This window comes from Vombatus ursinus, unplaced genomic scaffold, assembly GCF_900497805.2.
Source record: "Vombatus ursinus unplaced genomic scaffold, bare-nosed wombat genome assembly UNPS02007822.1, whole genome shotgun sequence".
NCBI classification, from domain to species: domain Eukaryota; kingdom Metazoa; phylum Chordata; class Mammalia; order Diprotodontia; family Vombatidae; genus Vombatus; species Vombatus ursinus.
Window position 1 is genome coordinate 547,128 of NW_020947600.1, and position 14,960 is coordinate 562,087.

At 38.3% G+C, this 14,960-nt stretch overlaps 1 protein-coding gene across 1 annotated transcript in view; it reads left to right on the forward strand.

Annotated features, from left to right (window-relative positions):
- The window catches only part of LOC114033996 (spondin-1), a 369,625-nt gene that overhangs the window by 149,991 nt on the left and 204,674 nt on the right, over positions 1-14,960 (forward strand). Inside the window, exons 4-5 of the mRNA XM_027849643.1 lie at positions 4,064-4,137; positions 10,126-10,248. Coding sequence (XP_027705444.1) covers positions 4,064-4,137; positions 10,126-10,248 — 197 coding nt within the window. The remainder of the gene's footprint in view (positions 1-4,063; positions 4,138-10,125; positions 10,249-14,960) is intronic.

A 14,960-nucleotide genomic window follows, 5' to 3' on the forward strand; every position in this document is an offset into this window, starting at 1 on the left:
TAGGATCCTGGCAAATGGAGTTTTGGAGACTCTGACCACATGGTTTGTATATTGCAGGTCTGTATATGGTCTCTATATTGCAGGGCCTTAGCTGTGTAGTTATACTAAAACTCAACAGAGTCAATAAAAGTAACCAGCTTCTTATCATTAAGCTTTTTGCACAACGATGTATCATTTGGGTTTTTGAGGAACTCTCCTTTCTGGTGCCATTTGGGGAGCTTGAAAATAGAGAAAGAAAATTGCTTTCTAGCCCGTATGTTGGGGCTAGCCTTCTAACTGCTCTGTCTGGGCCGTCCTTCTTTTTTGTTTGTCCTTGTGAAATGATATAAGATTTGCAGGGTATTTCAGTAGTCTTGCCAGCTTCACAATTGCTAGCCTTGACCTGAAATGGAATGTGGCACTTTTAGATATTGCTACAGCTGTAGCAATACAAGCAGCCTACAGGTTATTGCACAACACACAGGGTGTCCCCTTCCCAACATTGTTAGTACTATTTCTTAGCATGGTTACTGGCAAACTTCCCAGAGTTCTCTTCTTCATTGGTTCTGCCATAATCCAACAACTGTTTTCTGGGTAGAGTGGGAGGAGTGCTAACATTTCTTATAAAACGTCCAAACAGAAAGCATCATTACCTGGGTACTTGATGATCCTTTCTGATACTGGGCGTAGTTGGTGAATGCTCTACCACCCTCACTCTACCAAGCACTTAATGATTCCTTCTACAGAGGAAGAGTTATTCACCCTCCACTGAGCCTATTAAGGGCAGTCTCCTCTGAGTTATGATCATTGCCCTGAGATTTTTGTAGTTTACCTCAGACTAGATGAATGATTATAGCAGATTTGTTTGTACTCCCTTGCTCAGGCTAAGAGAAAAAGAGGCATGTTTCATTCACTGATTTCAACATTCATGCTGTTGCCTTTCCCCTATTAATTATTTTCTATTTATCCTGTATGTAGCTTGATTGTATATATGTGTTTGTTCTCTCCACCATTAGATTGTGGGCTTCTTGAGGACAGGGACTGTCTTTTGCCTCCTTTTGTGTCCCCAGCATTTAGCATAGTGCCTGACAGATAGTAGGTGCTTAATAAATGTTTATTGATTGATCAGTTGCTTGGTTGGTTGGGGAAAAGCTGGTTAAAAATTTTTTTATTGGACTGATACTGCTTTGTTTTAAATTTCAAAGTTGGGTTACTGGTGCATGCCTATAGTTTCTGCTGCCGAGGAGGTTGAGGCTAATGAATCTTTTGAGCTCATGAGTTCTAAGCTGCAGTGGCCTAAAATCAATCAGGTGTCCACATGGAGTGTAGCACCAGTATGGTGAACCCCTGAGAGCAGAGGGCCATAGGATTGCCAAAAGACCAGGCAAACTTGCCCAGATCAGAAATGGAGTTGCTCAAGCTTTTGTTGACTAGTAGTGGGTTTGGGCCAAGAATAACTCCTGCACTTTTAGCCTAGGTGAGATAGAGAAGCCCAATCTAAAACAAACAAACAAACAAAAAACCCCAAAACAGACAAATAAACAAAAACTCTAATCAACCCAACTGACCAAACCACTATTACCACCACTAAACTTATCTGTTTATCATGTGAAGAAGTAGAAAAATGCAGGTTACTTCCTTAGAAAGAAATTTTGAACTAGTTCCAGCAATACCTTTTTACAAATAACTTCAGCTCTCCATGTCACATTGCATTTAGGGACACATCTCTGGATTTTAGCTCTGTCTTGTGACCTGCTATATGCAACTTTTTCCTATATGTCATCTGGTGAGTAGTAATTCAGAAAGTGGCTCCTTTTTCTTTCCCACATGGGAGGAAAATGTACAAAATGATCATTTGAGGAGCATTGCTGGGGAAATACATGAGAAACAGTATAGTATTTGAATTTTTCAAATTATTTTTAAAAACATTTAAAAATGGCAGCTCCAATCATTTTCATTGGTTGCCTCCATCCCTAGACTGCTATTCTTCCTCATCTCTACCTCCTATCTTCTCTGGCATTTTAATAGTTTCAGCTAAAGTACAACTTTAATCAAAAATCTTTTCCCAATTCTGCTTAATACTATTACCTTTCCTCTGTTGCTTATCTCCAATTTGTCTTGTACATAGTTGTTTGCATGTTGTCTTTCCTATCAAACTTTCAGTTCCTTGAGATCAGAGACTGTCTTTTGCCTTTTTATTGTTTTTTTTTAATTCCTAGCACTTGGCACAATGCCCAACATATATTAAGTGCTTAATAAGTGCTAGCTGACTAGATGAAATTTTATTTTTTTCCAGTGGAAAAAAATTCAGTTCCTGCTAATTGGGCTACCTCTACTCCAAAGGAAAAAAATAAACGAAACCCTGGTAACAAATATGCATAGTCAAGCAAAGCAAGTTCTTGCATTGGACATGTCCAGAAATACATATATATGTGTGTGTATATATATATGTGTGTGTGTGTGTGTGTATATATATATATATATATATTAATATTATCACATCCTGCATTTTGAATCTATCACCTCTTTATTGGGAGACAGGTAGCTTGTTTCATCATGGGTCCTCTAGAATTGTGCTTGGTCATTGCACTGATGAGAGTTCCTGAGTCTTTAAAACTGTTTGTGTATACAATATTGTTGAAGCAGGATAACATTGTAAACTGTATGGCTTCACAGATGGATTTCAAGATGCTAATTATTTCCTCCTTGCTAGCCAGGAGCTCTCAGGATTTTTAACAAATCTTGATGAGGTACCAGGCTAGGCTAAGCCCCACTCAGTAAAGACAGACAGTTTGATTGAGAAAGGATTTTCAGGAAAATATCAGGCTTGGTACAACTATGATGGGACTATAAATCAGTACCTTTCTTAGAATCTATTGGTTGTATATGATATCACCCAGACCTGTCTCCTCTGAAGGGGGGGGGCAGATTTAGGGAACAAATGAGAAAGAATAATACTGCACCTAGGTATGAGAGAGAGAGATAGAGAAAAGGGGGAAGAGAAAAAGAGAGAGACAGAGATGGAGACAGAGGCACAGACAGAGACAGAGAAAGAGACAGAGACAGACACCAATGGGTAGAGCAGAAATCGGGTGTGTGTCATGTGTCATCACTACACCCTTCCTACTATTTCTGGTCTTCTTCCTTCTTTCTAAACACTGCTCCTCAGTTTCCCCTGAAGATTAGAAGCCAAGTAAACAGATCTGCATTTCAAGTCCTATTTCACTTGGAGAGGAACAGGTATTTTCCCTTTTTAAAGGAATGGGTCAACCTTGTAACAAGAAAATCCTCCCATGCTAGCGAAAGAAGGCTCTCTTCAGTCCATTCACATGTCACATTGCTGTTTCCTTTTCAAGACCTATTCTGACAAGAGCTGAGGGTGTGTGGGACAGCTTCCATTTCAAATAGCCAGAGGGTAACAAGGTATCAAAAGATGATACTGATATTGTTGGGGATAGCTAAGGCAATGGGCCGCTACCAAGGAGCAGAATCCATGATGACATTTTAATATTTTGTTATTTTCAGATTTGAAAATACAGAGATTTTGAGAGTTCTGACACTCAACTTCTGGCTAGGCCAGGTGAAAATAAATACCATCGGGGGAGAGGGCTGAAGCAGATAACGAACACATCTATGCAAAATCCCCAATTAAAGAATGTATCTCGGTTGTCTTGAAATAACTACTTTTAAGCCTCAAAACATTCTTCTAAAATTCTCAAATCTTCTGTTTGACAAGTTTAAGGAAGAGCTGGTGCTGCTGAAGCAGTCTTTGTGCAGAATGTCAAAGTTAGTTTAGTCTGCTAATTCTGGAAAGAGGCAGGGTGACATTTTCAGAGCAAAACTAAAACACGTTTTTAAATTCCTCTGTACCGACCCCGTTCAGGAAGGAAGGCGGCGCATTACTGGCTTCCTGGGGTTTGTGCTTCTTCCCAAAGATTTCAGCCACCTCAGTAGTTTGAAATCAAAAGTAGAGTAAAGGAAGTTCCTTCCATAATAGGAAGTTAGTGGAGATTCTCAGACTGGGTTTTTACTTACATTTTGAAGAAACACCGATCCTCACACTGGTGTGTGTTGTTCTTTACAGGGCCAGCATTGTGCAGAAGCGCATAATTTACTTTCAAGATGAGGGTTCTCTTACCAAGAAACTCTGTGAACAAGGTAAGACTGAGATGTAGCAATGTAGCCGTGGCTTATTCAATGTAAATATTAAGTTTCCAGAGAAGCATTTAGAATCATTTGGTCCTGCCATCCTTGGGTTTCAGTGACTCACATAGCTCAAGTGTTCTACTGGTAGACAGAGGTTGTGTACACTTTGATCTAGCTTGCCCTCCAATTAACCAGCTTGATTTCTTTGGCAGAAAATTGCCAACAGAACTTAGATGTCATTTTCTTTTGTACAAAGAACAGCAATTCCAATCCAACCCAATCTACGCATATTAAGCATTTACAATGTGCAAGACATATGTACGAGGAAATAGAGATACAAAAAACAAAATAGAAAAAAAAAATCACCTGGTTCCTATCCTCAGAGAGCTTGCAATCCAGTGCCAAGAGATTGTTTTCTATTGAATTTCCTATGAAAATGTTTTAGGTTCTGGCACACAGTAGGGATTTAATAATTGCTTGTTGATTTGATTTAAAAACACAGTTTTATGGAAGGACTTGTGCAAAATAATGAAAAGCAAAATGAGCAGAACCAAGGAAACATTGTTGTATACAGTAACAGCAATATTGTTTTAAGAACAACTTGGAACAAATAAGTTATTTTGACAGCTGTAAATACCCAAATTAACTCTAAAGGTCATGTGAAGAGAGATGCTATCTGCACCCAGAGAATGAACTGATAAATAGAAGTGTGTGTGTGTGTGTGTGTGTGTGTGTGTGTGTATATACATACCTACTTGTGTCTAATGGTAGCCATCTCTAGGAAGGGGGGTTGGGGGAAGGGAAGAAAAAAAGAAATTTGCATAATAATTTTGTTGTATATTTGAAAGGAATAGCAAGTTGTGCATAGGAGATTTTCTGTTTCATGTGCAGTCATTTTTAATGTACTGTTATGGAAATGCTTGTTTTATTCTGTAAATAAAAAAAATAAAGTAAAACACAACCACCCCCCCCAACAGTTTTATAGCTTGGGGGTGGGGAATGGAACAATTTCCCTTGAAAAATCATTAAATGAGATCTTCCTTTCTTTCTGAAGTCTTTGGGCTAGTCCTTTGGTTGTTGATGCTGGGGGTATACACAGATCTTTCTACCTCAGTGTCATCATAATGGTAAAGTATTTCCTAAGAAGAAAGAATTACTATATCCAGGACGAACATGATTAATTCAGCAGTGCTGTCACAGTGGTAAGGGCAGGATGCATTTAAAAAGAAACTTGATTTAGGATTTTGAAAGGTTTTGTTTTTTTTTAATAGAGAGAAAAAATCAACTCACTCATTTTAATAAAACAAAAAGGCAGGGCATATAAAACTTTATTCAATCAATTTAATAAATTATCTATCTATATCTGTATCTCTATATACAGAGAGTGAGAAAGTGAGAGAGTGTGTTAAGTTTTGTATTATGTTCAAATAAGAAAGGAGATTATAAGCAGTAGCATGCTGTAGTGGCTAGAAGGCTGGCCTTGGAGTCAAAAAGACTTCTGGGTCCAAGTCCTGACTCTGCAATGCATCAAGGTATGAAGATCAAGTCATGTGACCTCTTACTACCCCTGGACAATTCACCAATCCATCAAGCGTCCAAATGTTTCCTAGGTGCTAGGAATGCAAAGAAAAAACCAGAGCACTCCAGCACCTATCTGCAAGGAACACATTGTCTATAAAGTAAAAGTTACAAATGTGTTGCTAAAGTGGAAGGATGTTGATAATGGAAGGAGTTCGATGTCAAGAATTCTATATAGTGGGTAAAAATCACAGATCTGATCAAAAGAAAAAAAGGAAAAATAAGAGACATCAAAAGGCACTGGGAAATGGAGTTTGTAGTTACAGGTAAAAAAGAAGCAGAAAAAAATAGTAATAGTAATAATAAAAGCAACAACAACAACTAAAATTTATGTAGGGTTTACTATGTGCCAGGCATTGTGCTAAATGCTTTACAATTATTATCTCATTTGACACAGGGGTGGGGAACCTGTGTCCTCGAGGCTACATGTGGCCCTCTAGGTCCTCAACTGCAGCCCTTTGACAGAATCGAACTTAACAGACCAAATCCCCTTAATAAAAGGATTTGTTCTGTAAAACTTGAACTTAGTCAAAAGGCCACACCGGAGGACCTAGAAGACTACAGGTTCCCCACCCCTGGAACTTAGGAGAAGAAGAGAGAAAGCAGAGAAAGTAGAAGAAAGGAGAAAAAGAATGGACCATTCTAACTTCACTTACATCTATGCCTAGCCTTGATCTAGTTTTTTAATGAGATAATAACCACCATCCTAGAAGTTTCCACCCACTCTGATCTCTGGTCCTATTAATCCTGATTTCTGGGTAATTTCTACCGTCTGACCTTTTTGGTCTTGCTCCCATGCTGTTAAGTCCCTGAAAACTAGGAGGTTGAACTCTCTTCTTTCGAGGTATGCTTATTGTTCATTTGAGCTGCAGTTGGGACTTGCCAGTCCCATTCTCCTCTCTTTGATACCCTCTCTCATTACTCACAAGTGTCCTAAACCTCTTCTCTCCTCAGGGCCCCAACTGCATTCCCTATCACTCTTCCAACAGGTGACCTATACTCCTTCCTACTTCACTGAGAAGTTGGACATCTTCCAAATTTTTACCGACTCCCTCTTTTGCTTTTCACAATGCATCAAGGTCCCTCATTCTTTCTTTCTTTTTCCCTATTTCAGATGAAGAGGTCTTTTGACTGTTCACCAAGACTAGTGACTCTACCTGTGCCTTTAGTCTTTTCCACCCTCCCATTCTTCAGGACTTGGTTCTAGAGTTATTTCCTTTTTCTCTTGCATCTTCAACTTTTGCCCCTCTGTTGACTCCCTTCCACATGCCTATATGTATACCCAGTTCTCTGTATTCCTAGAATAGCTTTTCCCCTTGCCTTCTTCCCCACCTGGGTACCATACCATCTCTCTCTCTTCAAATTTATGACTAAACTTGAAAAAAGAAAGAAGCCAGTACCTTTACTTCCTTATGACCCACTTTCCTCCCAACACTTGTAGTATGGTTTCCTTTCTTCCTGTTCTCTTAAAAGTTGTTAATTACTTCCCAAAACAGTCTTTGTTGCGTTCTCATACTTTATGACCTCTCTGCTCTACCTTTTCCCTTCTTTAAATTCTAACTTTCCCCATCTATTTTCTATCCATAGTGACTATCACTAGGTCAGCTAAGTGGTACAGTGTATGAGGATCTGGGTCTGGAATCAGGAAGACCCTGGGTTCAAATCCAGCCTCAGATACTTACAAGCTGTGTGATCCTGGACAAGTCACTTAACCCTGTTTGCTTCAGTTCTCTCAGCTGTTAAATGAGCTGGAAAAGGAAATGGCAAATCACTCCAGTATTTTTGCCAAGAAAACCTCAAATGAGGTCACAATGAGTCAGATGTGACTGAAACAACTGAACAACAACAGCCAAAGTGACTGTTACAGTTCCTTGTTACATTGTAGGTGTATAATAACTTTTTTTTTAATTGAACCCATAGTCTCAACTTCCTTGATTCCTGAGTTAAGTTTCTTTCCTAATCCCCTAACTACTCTAGTATCTCTTACTGGTTCCTTGTCTTCTTACCAAGCCTGTAATTTGGCTTTTTTTCTCTGTCCTTTGTACACTTCCTCTCCTGACAAAAATCATGGAGTCCCATATATTGCGCCAACAGTTGCCTCCAAGTAGGTGACTCCCAAATCTGTAGCCCCAATCCTGACCTTTCTTCCAACCTCTAGACCTCTATCTCCAACTATTTACAGGGCATCTCCAACCAGATTTCTCACCAGCCCCTCAAATTCAACATGCTCAAAGTTTAAGTATCTCATATACCCTTATCTGCTTTTCCCTTTGGTTTCACTATTCTTTAAACAGTACCACCATTCGCTTAGTGTCTTTTGTTTCCAAACTTTGTTGTATTATTTTTCAATTCTTTTCTCTTGATTTCTTTTGCTGTTCAGAAAGTTACAAGGTCCTGTTGATTTGGTATCCTCAATACTTCTTCCAGTTGTTTCTTCTTTTTATGCCTACTGCCATCACCCTAACCCAGGCGCTTATCAGTTTAGACTACTAGCTGTTGTCTGAACTTGACATGCTGTCTTCTCTTTCTATGGTGCATGCACTCCTTTCTCAGTGCTACTTCTTAGAATGCCTAACTTCCTCCAAGGATCAGCTCATGTATCACCTGATTACTACAGGTTATCTTTCTTATTTGGCCCTGTTGGAAATAACCTCTGGTGCCCAAGTAGGCGCAATAAGTTAGACAGACTAAGAATGAGTGAAGCAGTGAAACCTTTAATATGCTTTCTGCAGGAACTTGAGATGAGCACACATACCCTATAGAAGCGAGAGCAAACCTTATGTCCCTCCTAGCTGACTTTTGTTGGTAGAAGTCAGCATAGGTCACAGACTTCCTGAAATGCCCACAACATGTCCTCCTTGGTATGTTCTACCCCTTCCTCATACATTGTATGTTAAGAAAATGGTGTCTTAACCTTGCCTGAAGGTGGAGAAGTTGGTATTCATGAGCCTATTAAGCATGTGCACTCTAAGTAAAGCTTAACCTTTGTCCTACTTACAGCCTACCCAACCACACTACCAGCTTCACCCAATTTTAGCTGGTTCTTGAAGCTCCTGACACCCAGAGCTACTTTCCTCTCAATTTCCTTATACAGAAATATAATTATTTCTTATTTCTCACAGCCCCAACTTGCTCCATTTGGTAGTGCTTTCTCCTTCCCCAAATTCACTTGTATTTGCTTCTCTTGTACTTATCTTGACCATCCATTACTAGAAAATAAGCTGTTTCTTTTTTAATCTCTCTTGGGAAGACACACTCACTTCTTCATGCTCTACTAGCATCTACTTTTTGCCAAGTTCTAAAGCCCCATATTCTCTTACTCCATTGAATTAAGAATTAACTTATTTCAAAGGTATATATTAATTGAATTTCCTACGTGGAATGTTACAAGAGGCTACTTTTGATATTCAATAATTTTATTTTCTTAAGGAAAGAGCATGTTGTCATAGATTAGAAACTAGGAGACCTCAAGTTTGAGATGGATCTTACCAGTTACTAAACATGTCACTTTGAGCAAGGAATTTCATTTCTAAGAGCTTTACTTTTCTCATCTGTCAAATGGGGATAATGATCTCTGTCCTGCTTTTTATAGGGGTCACATGAGAGACTGTATATAAAATGCTCAGGAAACTTTAAAGCACTGTATAAATGACAGCTTTGATCATTATTGTGCAACTCTTTTAAAAATGTGTAAGAATATATGTTCAACTAGGTTAAAAATAGAACTTCTTTGCTGTTAAACTGCTAAAAAGTATTGAAGAAATAGAAGAAAGATGTGATTGAAGCAGGTCATATTGAGAGAAATTGTGTTCATGATGCTGGAAAATCAAGGCCAGGAATCTGACAAATGGAAAAACCATTTGCTCACGTGACCCTGTCTCCTTGCTAGCTATCAATAACTAAAAATGAGAGTGAGAGGACTCATGTACAAGTGAATTACATGGCATCTATTGAGCACAAAGGTGGAGTCAAAGGACCCAACCTTAGGCAGCTAGGGGCAGGATGACCCTCTTGGTAGAACCTTTCACCTGTTGGTATGAGCAACTAAGCATATTGAAAATTCTTCCTTTTACTTTCATTAAATTGAAGCACACCTGTCTGTTTTGCTGTCTGCTCTGCCCAAGCCTTCAGAAATCTGTTCTTGTTGACTCTGACAGTTTGCATATGGCAGGAAGCATTGGAGGGAAGCATAAGAATTTGCATATTTCCTTTTAAAAATTGGGGGCCAAGGTGTATATGCTTAGGTACAGCCTGTACATAGAATAGTTCCCTCCTCTGGAGTGCTGGGTAGGTTTTGTGTTTAATTACTGCAGAGCATATGAATGAAGTTGCCTCATCTGTGATGTCACAGCTCTCTAACAAACTACTGCATTTAGTAATTTCTTTACCAACCTGGTGACATTTTCATCTGTTCTGTTTCAGATTCAACATTCGATGGGGTGACTGATAGACCAATCTTGGATTGTTGTGCATGTGGAACTGCTAAATACAGGCTCACGTTTTATGGAAATTGGTCAGAAAAGACTCACCCAAAGGATTACCCACGTGAGTACAGCTGCTGCTGGGAAGATTGGGGGGAGGGGGAGTAGGGAAAGAAAGTATTTGAAAGTACAGTATTACTGGAGGCTAAACCAGATAGTCTATTGATATGACAGCCGAGAAAATAGAGGAATTCAATTAAGGCCTGTTGGAATGAGAAAAAAAACTATAAAATACATGGTTTAAGAAAAATTTAAATTAATATAATTAATATAATTAAATTAAGCATAACTCAATACATTTAGCTTTTTGCATAGTATTTTCCCAATTAGTGTTCTCAAAATTTTTAATATACATTTAATATATATACACATACTACATACACATATACATACATACATACATACACACATACACACACACACATGCACAGAGGCATAGTCAAGAAGAATGGACTTCTAGTCCTCCCTCTGACGCATATTGGCTTTATGAATCTGGTCACTTAAGCTTTCAGTGTTCTAGACAACTCTGATAATATGCCTATAAGTTGCAGAGAAGGGACTGACTTGCGTTGGTAGAGGGGCTTTCCTCATCAGAGAGTCCCCAATATCAATAAAATCATAACTCTAGTCCCTATTTATTTTCCTGTAATCATATATAGTATCTATATAAACTTATGTTAATTATATAATAATTTAAACCCCCTTGTCCTTTGGGAGATACTCTTATGATAGTCTCTAGAACTCAGTCCTGAACCCAGAATTAAACAGGAAAAAGTCTCTCAAGACCTAAAAAGTTACCACCATGTTCCCATTTCCTAGGACTCAGGCTCTTACTAAGAGCCTTGGGGATTCTTATTTAACTTACAGTTATTATAAGCTTGGCAGCGCAGTTCAACCTTGAAGTTTATATCAGACACTGGGTAGGGGAAGTTATTGGATGTTTACTAGCCAAAGGAGTGCTGGCTGATATCATAACAGTGAAGGAAAAGATGCAATAACTAAGAAGTAGACCTAGAACTAACCAAGTGAGACATATTGTATATCCATTCAGTGTCAAATTAAATAATTTTCTGCCTCAGCATCCCCTAAAGGTATAACTGTACTTTTTGAACAGTGTACAAACAGATATTCATAATGGCAAACTTATGTCATCAATAGAGGGTTAAATTATGTTCAGGATCCTCTACTGAAAAAGGCAGGAAAGTGTGTAATGCATCTTAGAAAGATTTCCATCAAGATTGCACAAGCTCAAAGTACTAGTGCCCAAAGGGACCAGCTTCAGTTACCGTAGAAAAAAATCACATACATGGAAGAGCTCATTTCCTGATATGGCTGGATAAATGAGGAGGGATTGTACTTCCTGCTATCTGCCAATTTTTTTTTTTGATGGTTCCAGTCTTTTAACTTTTATGTAAAGCTGGTGGCATTTTAGAATTGTATCCAGATAACTATACTCAGAGATTTTCGATTTAAGTGATTTGAAGGGACAACAGAATTGCTCTGTTGTATCCAAACCTCATTAAAATGGAAAATTTTCGCTGCATGTACAGATAGGGAGGAGTAGAGAGTCTTTATTGTTTGTGAGTGGTCAATTTTTTTTTCTTGCAGAAAACAAAGGCTTATTGGTTAGGTCTTTAGAAACAGTACCAAAGAAGGTAAAGTTGTGACCCCTGACAGAGTGAATACTGCTTTGCCTTCTTCTGCTTCATGTTTCCCCCCCATGGCAGTACTTAAAAACCAATTTTCATTTATTTTTAATTAAATTATATATTTTTTTCAATTAACAAGCATCTACCTTCTCTCTTTTGCATCTCAGTCCCTTACTAGAAAAAAAAAAGAAAATGAAAAGGTTCTGCAATAAGTATGCAAATTTAAGCAAACATTTTTTTAAAATCCCCACATTGACCATGCCCAAACATGCATTTCTCATTTTATGTATGTCAGGAGGTAGGCAGTATTCTTGAATCATAAGTCCTCTGGAATTGTGGTTAATTATCGCACTGATCATATTTCTTTGTATAGACATTTACTTTTGCTCTCCGTTATATGAGAATAACGCCCCCCCATTCTTTCCCTTTTCTTTCATAGTGTATCCTTTCCTCCTCCCTTTCATTTCTTCTTTTAAGATCATCACAGCATAAAAACAAAACACTCCCAGGACCTCTATCTTATTTGATTTTGTCTATGTCCCCTGCTTACATTACAATTCTTAGGAGATGTTTGTCCCCCCACTCCCTTAAATAATGCAAATATTTCATTTTTATAAGGCCTTTTCTATTTGCCCACTTGAATTTACCTTTTTATGTTTCTTTATTTTCTTTTGTGTTTATATTTTAAAGTTTCTACTCAGATCTGGTATTTCTGCTGGGGATGCTTGGAGGTCTTCTATTTCATTAAATGTTCACCTTGGAGTAAGAGGTGTGCTGGAGCCAGTCATGAGAGAACCAATTGTGAAATTTTCAATGTGAGCATTTGAACCTTGGAAATTGGCAAATGCTACAAGTCAGAGCTTGATTTTTGTTTTGTTAACTGTCTAGACTTAAGAAAGTGATGAAGAAAATGTTGCTAATGCAATTAAACATAAAGGTATGTTGTACATGCTTTTCTTTTTTTGAGAGAGTGCTTCTTTGACACTTTCTATATAGGTATTTAATAGTTTATTCTCTTCTTCTGAGCTTGTGTTTCTGGGTTTCTGATTATCCCTGGCTTCATAGTAGCTCTTTATATTTTTTTTAGTCCATTTCAGCAGTCTGCTCTTGGCATCCTGCTGTTGCTTGCTTAGCTGGAAGCTCCAGGGGCTGAGTCTGTGATCCTTACTCCTCTAGGAAATACACCTACTCCCCACTGATGTCCTGGGAGAGGGAACTGGCTCCACATTCTCTGCCCTATTTTTAACATAGTATAAGACTGTTGGTACAATTTGATACATTCTTCAAAATTTTTGGTGGTTTTATATATTTGTATAATTGAGGTTTTAAGGATTTATGCATTTCATTTTGCTTATTTTGTTAAGAGTGTTTCCCCAACTCTGGTACTTGTTCTGATGATGGCTGCCAAATGATGGCTCTCTGGTAGTTCTGGGAGAAGAGCTCTGCTTTGTAAATCATCAATGTTAAATTAATCTAAACTGGTGACATACTTCATACCTCAAGGATACATGATGTATTAATGATGGCTTACCTGTGCTAGTACAGATGAAAACAAGACCTTCAAATGGGGAGAAGAGAACCAAAATGAATAGCAAGGGATTGAAGTCCAAGAAAAGAGAAGAGGTAGTAAGAGAGCACCTCACCACCTCTAATATGATCAAATTCTTAGGCCCAGATGAACTATTAAGAGACTAAGAGAAATGACCAAGGGGGTTATGGAACCAATGCTGGAAATATTTGAAAAATTGTGAGTACAAAAGTGATGTGAGATAGTAGATAGTAGCAAAGTATCACACCAACTATGCAAAAAGGGAAAGCAGATAGATTTTTCAAATTATAGACTTTTGAGTCTTTTTTGTTGTTGAGTCATTTCAGTTGTGTCCAATTCTCCATGACCCAATTTGGCTGTCTTAGCAAGATACTTGAGTGGTTTTCCATTTCCTTTTCCAGCTCATTTTATAGATAAAGAACCTCATGAGGCAAACAGGGTGAAGTGATTTGCCCACAATCACACACCTAGTAAGTATCTGAGGCTGGATTTGAACTCAGGTCCTCCTGATTCCAGGGAAGTATCCATTTGTACCATCTAGCTGCCCCTTTGAGTCTTTAGTTCCTGACAAAGTTCTAGAATTTAGTATTATATGGATCATTTATAGATATTCTGAAAGGGAAACTGATCTCTGTGAGCCAGAAAAAGTCATACCAGACAAACCTCATTTCCTTTTTTTTTTAATTTAACAAGATTTAAAAGTTAGGTTAAAAAAAAAGTAATATATGAACCAAGAATTACCAGAAGTGCAGGCCGGTTTTTTGAAGAAGCAGAGGAACCAGAGAACAAATAGAAACATTCACTGGGATTATGGAGAAAACAAGGGAGTTCCCAAAAAAAGTCTACTTCTGGTTTATTGACTACACTAAAGCCTTTGACTGTGTAGATCAAGTCTTCGAAGAGATGGGAGCACCAGATCATCTTACTTGTCTCCGGAGGAGCCTGTATGCTGGTCAATAAGCAACAGTTAGAACAAAACATGGAACAACTGATTGGTAGAAGATTGGGAAAGGAGTACAACAAGGCTGTATGTTGTCACCTTATTTATTAACTTATATGTGGAATGCCAGGCTGGATGGATCAAAAACTGAAATTAAGGTTGCCAGAAGAAGTTCCAACAGTCTCAGATATGCAGAAGATACCACTCTGATGAAAGAAAGTGAAGAATTAAGAAGCTTCTTGATGAGGGTGAAAGAGGAGAGTGTAAAAGCTGGCTTGAAGCTTAACGTTAAAAAAGCTATGATTATGGCAACTGGTTCCATCACTTCCTGGCAAACAGAGGGAGAAAAATGGAAGCAGCATAAGATTTTATATTCTTGGGCTCAAACATCGCTGCAGATGGTGCCTGCAGCCATGAAACTAAAAGACACTTGCTCCTTGGAAGGAAAGCTATGGAAAATCTGGACATCATACTAAAAAACGGAGACATTACTTTGCTAACAAAAGTCTGTATAGTCAAAGCTGTGTTTTTTTCCAGTAGTAATGTATAGCTGTAAGAGTTGGACTATAAGGAAAGCTGAGTGCTACGGAATTGAGGCTTTCAAACTGTGGTGCTACAGAAGACTTTTGAGGAAAGCA